The sequence below is a fragment of the Protobothrops mucrosquamatus genome, unplaced genomic scaffold (assembly GCF_001527695.2).
Source record: "Protobothrops mucrosquamatus isolate PMUCROS unplaced genomic scaffold, P.Mucros_1.0 scaffold46, whole genome shotgun sequence".
NCBI lineage: Eukaryota > Metazoa > Chordata > Lepidosauria > Squamata > Viperidae > Protobothrops > Protobothrops mucrosquamatus.
This window is the reverse complement of record NW_015386428.1, coordinates 1,718,230-1,728,263: the sequence shown is the minus strand read 5'-3', so window position 1 is coordinate 1,728,263 and position 10,034 is coordinate 1,718,230. Positions and strand designations below refer to the sequence as shown.

At 40.7% G+C, this 10,034-nt stretch overlaps 1 protein-coding gene across 1 annotated transcript in view; it reads left to right on the top strand.

Annotated features, from left to right (window-relative positions):
- Positions 1–6,279: 6,279 nt before the first annotated feature.
- LOC114922296 (cornifelin-like) overlaps positions 6,280–10,034 on the top strand; it is a 6,602-nt gene continuing 2,847 nt past the window's right edge. Inside the window, exons 1-2 of the mRNA XM_029283284.1 lie at positions 6,280–6,385; positions 8,151–8,287. Of these exons, the coding sequence (XP_029139117.1) occupies positions 6,280–6,385; positions 8,151–8,287 (243 nt within the window). The remainder of the gene's footprint in view (positions 6,386–8,150; positions 8,288–10,034) is intronic.

Genomic DNA, 10,034 nt, shown 5'->3' with positions numbered 1-10,034 from the left:
AGTCAACGGGAAGGACAGGCGCACTATCAGGTACGTCTGGAAACCCGGACACAATGTGAGAGCAGCTGACTTTGTTATGCGGACAGGACAGTCACACAGTAGGGTATGCCTGGAAATCCGCTCTGCTCCACGAAAGGATAATAGAGGTGCTCAGTGGGACCACCTAATATCCTAAGGCCCAAGAATTTTGGGAGCACAAGGTACTCTTCTGTGTCCAATTAACGCTGAGGCCTAATTATAGTTGGAGACACCAAGCCTGAGGAATAGAATGCCAATTTGCTCGAGGGCGATAAGAAATCTGTAATCTAGTTCAAATTACTAAAGTGTATTGCCTTTATTGTTTTTTAAATGTTGGTCAAACCCCAGTTTGAGGCCTGAGTGGGAAATTTACAGACGTTACTTGACCCGCCCACTGGAAAATTACAAGGTCTCGTCGAAGAGGGCCTTCCCTCAGTAATTGTGGGAACGAGTCAACTGAATTTGCCGCCAAGGTGTAAAATGGCGGCCGTGTAATATCCAAGCTCCTGTGAGAAAGGAGCCTCGTGGCCGCGCGAACAAAATGGCGGCCGCGTCCGAATCACAGTCCCGTGAAAACTCCTAGAGAAAGTGAGGTCCCCCGTGAGTGGGGACAGGAGCTCAAAATCGGGCGAATTGGGAGGAAAAACAGCCCGTTCGGTGCTATTCCCCCTGCTAGCCGAGAAAGCCAAGGGTTTCGCGATCGCGCGGTCACCAAAATGGCGGCCGCGTGCGCGAACGACGATCGGCTTGGGAGCCGAGGAAAAGTCTTTTCCCCCTTTAAATGCGCTGCGGGCCTTAAAAAACCCCAAAAAAACGCCGCCGCTGCTCAAAAGAGGCTGTAATCAGCCTCGTAAGAGCCGATCGGAGTCTTTTTTGGTGCGCGCGCGCGACTCCGAGGCTGCCGAAAAAGTTTTCTGCGGCCTAGCTTGAATAATTAGTCCCCTACGAGGCCTTATCGGTCACCGGGCTCGCAGCCGCGAGCTCCGGAGTGATCCCTGGGATCTAACAGCCGTTAGATCCCGAAGCAAACTCAGCCTCACTTCTTAATCTGGAAGAGCTCCTGGGGGGAGGGAAAAGAGAAGGGACCCCCTTCTGTCTTCCTATGATCTTACTCCCCCCACTACAGAGCTGACAATAGGATGGCTGAGATTTAGGGCTAATTTTGGAAAATTAAATTTAAATAAGGGGAGCCAAATTGCTAAAAGTTAGAGGTAGGAGATGGAAAATTCACAGAAAGGTTTAGACTGTACCTAGAAGCCAGAGTTTTACGTCCTGTCCATGGGCAAGATCAAGTCAAGACTGGGAAATGGAACCAGGACGGGGCGTGACAACTTTGGCTGACTTGATCTGATTGGGCAGGAATACAGTCTCCACCCATTCTGTGGATCCTCCATCTCCAGTGCTGGAGAAAAATATAAATAATGAAGAAGTATGGTGTATTTTTCCAAAATGTTATAATACTGCTGAATGATGCAAAGGTCTTTTTTTTCTTCAAATGTAGACCCTGAAAATATTAATGGAAGAGCCAGTGTGGTCTAGTGGTTAAGGCACCAAACTACTAGAAAGTGGGAGATTGTGAACTCTAGTCGCACCTTATGCATGAAAGCCAGCTGGGTAACTTTGGGCCAGTCACTCTCTCCTAGACCCACCCCACCTCACACAGGTGTTGTTGGGGGCCAAATAGGAAGAGGAAAGAGTGTTAGGTATCTTTGCAATTTTGAGTTATTTATGAAAATAATGAAGATGGGATAAATATAAAACAAAAGATAAATATTTTTTTTTATTATTTGTTAAGCAAGTGGCACCAGGATTCTGAGCATTAGAAGGTGTAGGTAGTCCTCAACATATGACCATAATTGGGCCCAGAATTTCTACTGCTCAGCAAAGCAGTTGTTAAATGAATTGTGCCTCATTTTATAACCTTTTTTATAAGGTTAAGTGAATCATTGCAGCTGCTAAGTGAATCGTGCGGTCATTAAGTGAATTTGGCTCCCCCCATTGACTTTGCTTGTACAAAGCCAGGTGGCAACCTTACAAATGGTGATCGCATGACTGCGGGATAGTGCAACTGTCATAAATACATGCCAATTGCCAACCACACAAATTTTGATCATGTAACCATGGGGATGATGCAACGGTTGTAAGTGTGAAAAACCGGCCATAAGTCTCTTTTTTTCAGTATCGCTGTAACTTCAAATGGTCAAAAACAAATGGTTGTAAGTGAAGTACTACCTGTAGTTAGAAACAACAAAAAGATACCAGAAGGTGGCAAGGACAAACTATTTCTGTTTTGCTACTGAGAAAATGTGTGTCATACAGTAGACAAGAATCCAGTTTAATTCAAAGAAGTCTTTATCTTTATATTGGAAGTCATGTGCTTGAAAACGCATTGCGATAAATTCCCATCCCACTCATAATAGTTAAATAATAACTGAAGCGAACTTAAATGCCACAGCGTTTTCTAGCTGTGTGTAAAAGCAACTTTCCTTTAGATCAGTTATTTCTTGACAAATGCAGAGCCAAAAATACTGATGACAGAACCACTTTTTAATGGCCTAGTGACAAATTATGACTACTTTCTCATTTTACATTCAGCATATTGCTAGTAACGCTTATTAAAATAATTTAGCTTTTTTCTATGCTGTATTTATGATTTAGAATGAAACTGAAATGATCTGACTTTAGCCTTCAAGTTTTGGAGAAGCAGACCACCATCAACTAGGCCACTATTAACTGTATTTCCCAACCAGAGTTCTATCTAGGCTTTGCCAGTTAATTAAAGAATATTATATTGTCCTTAAAACATTTTACACGTGAGTTTTTGCAAATCACTGTACAGCACGTAAACAGAAAGGCAAAGGAGGACAATCCCATTTTTTTCTCACACCTCCACATATCACAGATGTTTTTCAGTGCAGTAATATCAGCAAGTGCAAGTCAAGACAACTGTGTAAGATCCAGATTAGTAAACTAATACTTGCTAGGCTGTAAGCCTGTGACTCTGAAAATACAAAACACTTTCTGGCAAATGCAAATCATGGGAAAATGTGTATATTTATATCATACTCACTTAATTCTAGAACTGTAATTAGTCACTGTGGATAAATAAGTGTGCGTAAAGTGCAAATGGCTGCATGGAAAAATCTAAAGTGACTTTTTAAAAAACATAGTAGCCATCACCCTACAAGTTTCAAAGACATAGCTGAGCATGGCAAACCTGCACTACAGAACAGAATTCCAGGATTTCCATCAGGTAAAAGGGTTTTGATATGTGAAATGCAAAGCTGGTTTGATTGCTTTGAATATCCCATGGGACAGCCATACATTTTTCATCCAACCTGGAAGAAAAACTGCCAGGATAGCTAGGAAGAAACTGTATACTGTACTATCAATAAAGCTTCTACAGACCTTACATTTCACTCCTTTAATGTCATTTCATTTCATGAACAGAGTAGCTTTCAACAGTTAACCTATGGTGGACTACACAGTTCCATGGTGATTTTTAAAAGGTCTAAAAAACTGTTCTTAGTAGCATGGAATAATATTTGAATATGAATATCAGACTTTCTATCCACATTCAGCACATGATGATTCCTCAACAATATGGTTGAACAAGTGTTCAGCATGGTTTAACACTTTAATATTTGCAATAAATACCATTTCATCTATTTAAATGTATTCAGCCTGGAAAAATCAGATCAATTAAATGGCATTAAATTAAGAAAAATAAAATGTTTTGTTTAAAAAAAGAAAAGCAGGATAACTACATTAGAAAATGAAAAACCAAGACTGTCAAATTATTCAGGCAGTGATTAACATCATCTAAAAACTAAGGCTTTCCAAACCTTTTCCTTCATTATTCAATATTGTTTATCAGAAAGTCCTTTTTACCACTTATCAAAGAGTCTTTGTTTCAATGTCCCTGTCATGACTGGGTAAGGAGTTTGTGTGCTATTAACCAAAGAAAAACCACTTTTACCCAATTTTGGCAATTTACCCAGATTTGGAAAAGCACTGATCTAAACAATATCCACCTAAATCAATGTAAGAATTTTCCATATGCCATCAAGATTTATGACACTTCAGTTATTGTGGAAAAAAATCACTTCTCTTTAAGAAGGATAAGGAGTCATTGCCTAACACAAAATACCTTTGATGTGGAGCTGTACCATCTTCTATAGTCTGCATATCATTAACTCAGTTCTGAGCAAAAGGCTCAATGCAGCCAATTTATAAAACGTTAATACAGGTAGTCGTTGGGTTAAGACAATTGGAACCGGAACTCTTGTTGCTAAGCAATGCGGTTGTAAAATACAATGTCGCGTGACTGCTTAGCAGTGACAATCCTGGCAGTCCCAGGATTGTGTGTTGTGTGCCATAGGTACTCCATAGGTACTATGGAGCATGGGCCAGAAGCAGGGGCTACTGATGGGTGCTACAGAGTACAGATGAGAGCCATCAGGGGCTACTGAAGGAGCAGGGGCAGAGTGGGTGCTATGGAGTGTGAGAAGGCACAACTCAGAGTGCAGGCAGGCAAGCAGGGGGATGTTACAGAGTATAAGATCCATTGATTGTGAGATACTGGAACTGTTATAAATGCAAGCCAAGCGCCTGAATCATAATCCTTTGACTGGAGGGATTCTGCAATGACTAGAACTTCAAGTACAAATAATAAATATTCAGCACCCATTCAGTGCCATCATAACTTTGAACAGACACTGATAAGTGGTCATAACTACCTGTACTGTAGATGAGCATTCTCAATTCTTTAAACAGTGTTAATATGTGTTTNTAGGAGATGGAAAATTCACAGAAAGGTTTAGACTGTACCTAGGAGCCAGAGTTTTACGTCCTGTCCATGGGCAAGATCAAGTCAAGACGGGGAAATGGAACCAGGACGGGGCGTGACAACTTTGGCTGACTTGATCTGATTGGGCAGGAATACAGTCTCCACCCATTCTGTGGATCCTCCATCTCCAGTGCTGGAGAAGTGGTCAGTGGCAGAGTATATCCAGGAGTTCTGCAGACTAGCCAGCTGGTTGGGAGAGTGGCCCCAATGCCTGCTGATAATCTACTTTTGAGAGGGTTTGAACGAAGAGTTATACCACACTTGCCTTTCCCGAGGGGTACCACGAAATCTCCAGGCATGCTACCTGCTGGCCAGTGAGGTGGAAATCGACCTAGCTGAATTCCATGAACACACGGAGAAACAGCCACAGATACCCCAATCCCGAAAGGTGAGGAGCACAAAAAGGGGGTAGAGGGGGCTCATCTCCCTCAAAAAACTCCAAACCCCAATGGAGTTTAATTGCATGTTTCTGCTGCGGCAAAGATGGAGCACCTGAGCGCATTATCTCAGACCGTGGCATCCAATTTACTTTTAGTTTTTGGCAGGAGTTCCTAAAGGTGTTGGGTACAGCCCGGGGGCTAAGCTCCTCTTTCAGACCAATGGAGGCTGAGAGAGAACTAATGGCGTGTTGCAGCAGTACCTCCATTGTTACATTAATTACCAGCAAGACTATTGGGCCCAACTCCTGCTCTTTGCTGAAGTTGCCTACAATAATTCAGTGCACAGTAGCACAGGTTTCACCCTTTCTGGGTGACCACAGGCCTGGACACTTTGTCCCTATGCCAGAACTGCCCAAGCACAGACCCCTGCATGTATCCTTAGCTGAGTGCATCAAAGCCTGCAGAATACTTAGCCCATGGTCTGCAAAGCTCTAGATGAAGTGAGGGAAGCTTATAAAAAACAAACTGACAAGAAGAGAGCACCTCAAAAGGAGTTTAGGAGATACCTCTCCACTAGGTTCCAGCAGTCACTATAACCCTGAAGAAAACTAAATTCAAAATATGTAGTCTTTTTCCATCACTAGGGTCATAAACCCGGCGACAGTTGAGTGAAATGAACCAGGAATCTTTCTTTGCTAATTAAACAAGTGGGATGGAGGACATTCTTAACACTCGAGCCCTTCATTTCCCTGCAAGCTGAAGCACTGCTGGTGATCTAAAATTCTGACTGTAAATACTACACAAAAGCTGCTCTAGGACAATTTTTTCAGTTGCTCTGTCTGCTGCTTAGAAAGCTACTTGTTTCACAAGGCCTTGCATTATTCCTCTGCTGCTTCCTCTGGCATTTCACCCAGCCTGCAGGATACCACATAGAAGAGCTTTTACAATCCTGCTTGCCCAGTTGCAATAGACACCCAATGTACTGTATGTTCAGAAGCAGTTTTGTGTTTCCCAGGAGCCCAGCCTTTGCCAATGTCCCAGTCAGTGATTTGCCAGCCAACTGTCTCCCCAGTAACCCAGTCCTCAGAAGGCAGTTGGGCCAGCGGGAGATATGAGTGCTGTTTGGACTGTCCCATGTGTAAGTAAATCTCTGGTTCTAATATCTGTGGGGAGTAGCCAGCTGAGAAGGAAGGAATAAGACCTTGTGAACTAGTTTTTTCCTGAAATAAGACTGGATTTCTGGGTTATTTCCAGTAAGTGGACTTCCCAACCTGGTGCTTTCAACATAGGTTGATACTAAATCCCATCCTGCTCAGCCATTATGACCAAGATGGTTAAAGAAGCAAAACCTTTCTAATTGGAGAATTGTCAGTGGAGAAGAGGATGTGAGGGGTCCTTGGTGCTCTCTGAGCTTGGTTGTTTTTATGCAGATGTTTCATTACCCAAACTAGATAACATCATCAATGCTAGTTAAGGAGTGGGGTTTGCTTTCAAAGAAGTGGGCCTTTCTCACTTCATTCATTTTGCCTTCATTCACAACTGAGGTCATGCTGTTGTTATGTCAACAACTGCAGATATAGGATTCTCTTTAAGGTTTCTTGGAAATAGAAAAAATTATGTAGGAATCTGGCTTTTGAGGTCAGGACTTTGTTAGACATTGGCAAAAAAAATTAACTAGTAGCAAACTTTAAACAATATTTTAATTTTAAATATCAAAACACCAGCTCAATTCTCTTTCTTGCTTTGGACAGCTGACATTCTCAAAGATGTTTGAAGGGGATTAACTGCTAACTTTATTATGTTGAAAGTTACCCACCTTGTCTTAAAAGTATATTGGGAACGAAGGCAAATATATGTGCATGAGGATAATGTTACAGGATCCAATCTGAGTTGGTCACCAGGACCAAAGTTTTATTCTTCCAAGCTTTTGGGTTCGTGCTGGAGCCCATCCACAGGGAAACTTCTCTCTCTCCAGAATGTTCACAAATCCACAAGTCTTAAAGTTGCCAAGTTTGGAGACCTCACTTCTAGGGCAGCCCTGCCAAAATAGGGCTTTTACTCTCCAGAACCACGAGGATATATGTGAAAGGGGTGCAAAAACTGCCCCCCTCAAGTTTACCATCATCTAATCCAGTACAGTTTTTATTGTGTTGTGATTTCTTTTTCTTTTTTTTTCTTTTTTTAAAAAATATTTTATTGGTTTTTTAATTTTAACAAAAAGTGCTTAAGACACCTCGTGGTGTTTGGGTAAACAAACATTTCAAAGTAAAAAACATACTTAAACAGCTCAATTTAATACATTCATTGTCATTTCTCTATTTCCCTCAAATAACATAATGGATTTAATATGTTCCATTTCTAGCTTAAATTTCTATACGACTAAACCTGTTTTAAAACTTTATCAGTTTACAATTACCATAATCAAATATTGTTTTACTTCAACAGATTATCACTTCAAGTATCTCTTCCAGATATGTTCAAGCTCTTAATCTCTCTCATCTCTCTTTTTATCACCAATCTCATTTATTTCTTTTTTGAATACTAACTAACTTAGTTAAAAAAAAAACAGTGTTAAATCTTCATTCATTTCAATTCATTAGACCGACTTCAAATTCCATCCAATTACTTATCATACCTTATCAGTGATTTCTTTTTCTCTGAGGGAGCAAAAAGGAACAGCATATGACCACCTCCATTTCTTAAGTCTGCTTTTCAGCTGCCAGGGTCACTGGTGATCATAGTTTATTACAGAACACAGTGAACCAGTCACTCTCTTATCCAAGAAAGATTGGCTAAGTGAGGACTTAGTGGCAAGGATTACAAGTCTGGACAATGGAGGACAGCATTTTCTACCTACTTCTATTGATCTTTGCTTCCATGTGCATGTTTATGTTGCTTGGCAGGTTGTGTTGGAATTTGCTGCCCGGTGATTCTGAGCTGCTACGTGGCACACAAATATGGAGAACACTGTTGCTTGGCGGTGGTGCCCGGTGGCATGACTGCACTCCGAACACACATGCGGGTCTCCTATGTCATTCCGGTAATGTGCTAAGATTTCACCTAGGAGGTGATCTTTCGCTGAGAAATAGAATAGCAGATGCTAGGGAGTGGGAAGAGATTAAATTTATATTTAAAAAAAGTTTTATTGTCAAGATTTATTGCAGCATTTGTTCTTAAACCAAGCACTATGCCGCAGAGTAGTATCTTGTCTTGATTGCACCTTTCATCGCTGGAATTGCTAAAATGCCTCTGCTGGACACAAAATGAAAAAGGAGAGGGTGAATTTATTTATTGTCCTGCTTTTATTATTTTATATTACAATTATTCCTTGTAGTGCGAGTTTGTTTGCCTTCATCTCTATCCTGAACACTTCCAGTTTGAGGGAAAGGATAGCAGGGCATATAATGGTATGTTTCTCCATCTATTTTAAACCATATTAATTACAAACTTGCGATTTTAGTGCAGTGGGTGAATTCAGCCAGTTTGTTGGCAAGACGGTTATTGAAATTTCACAAGAATTCTATGAGGCAACTTGTCAGTGAAATAAACCACAAAATACTCTCGCCATCAAAACTGGGCACAAACTGCAGAATTTGCTTGAATCCTGGAATTAAACTGTTTCCATTGCGAAAGAAAGCAGAAATAATTTATCTCAACTTTGCAACACTACAGAAAACATGCATTATTAATAAAGGACATAGTGCATGCTTTGTCTCATCATGTCAGCAATACAGCCTTGGCATTATGAAATATTGTGCCTTATTCTCTAAGTCTAAGAGATATGGTGAAACAAGCAAATACTGCAGCTTCACATCTAAGTGGTCATGCATGGGAGGACAATACAGATTTTTTTTATTGCTACTTGTCCTTTTAATGCTTATTTTACTAAACAGTTCCAAGGTCTATTGCGAAGTATAGGAAGACAAATCCAATATTTAGCTAATCTTTAATTTGTAGCATATTCATCTAGCATCCGGTGACAATTTTTTTCAAAGACTGTGTTTGAAGCTACAAGTATTTTGCACTGCTCCAAAATAGTGCCTTTTCTTTCTGTTCTAGCACACATAGGGGAGAAGTAATAATTAATTCCTTAAAGTGCTGTTTCCCAAAATCACATCTTACTATGCTATGTAGTACTCCTATCATTCTCATTCTAAGTGAAAATAATTACTACTGCTGGGAAATGTGAAATTTGGGAAGCATTTTCCCAACAAGCCTTCCCAAAAACAAATTTCTGTTTCCAACTGTAAAAAGTAGTTAATGGTATTCATGAACTACCCATGATTCTTCAGATATTCTAAACAGGGCATTGTAGAAGAAGCAGGACTAAATTTATGCTGGATCTTCCAGCAGTAACTTTAGCCCCTATATTTAATTATTATGTGTAGGAGGTAGTCTGTATAAATGGGCTTGGTCAGTCTCTGCTTGGTCAGTCTCTGCATTTGCCTGTGGTCTACATACCTTTGCCTCAGAAAATGCCATCCAAGATTTCTGGCAAAACATCAGGAAAACTGCTATCTAAACCACGGTCATTAAACCCTGGAGCCCAACATCTGTGTAAATGTTCACTGCACAGAGGATCAGGCATGTGAGCTAACTAATACAGAACATTCCTGTCCCCGGCAATCTAAAAATTATAGGGCTATCAGTGCATGTAACACAGATGTGTGTGTGGACAAGAACATAAACCTTGCTGTCAAGCAAAATCAAGCTCTTAATAGCCAGTGCCACACAAAGGGCACTAACCAAATAGGTGGTAAGACATTAGGGGAACTCAGGCACCACAA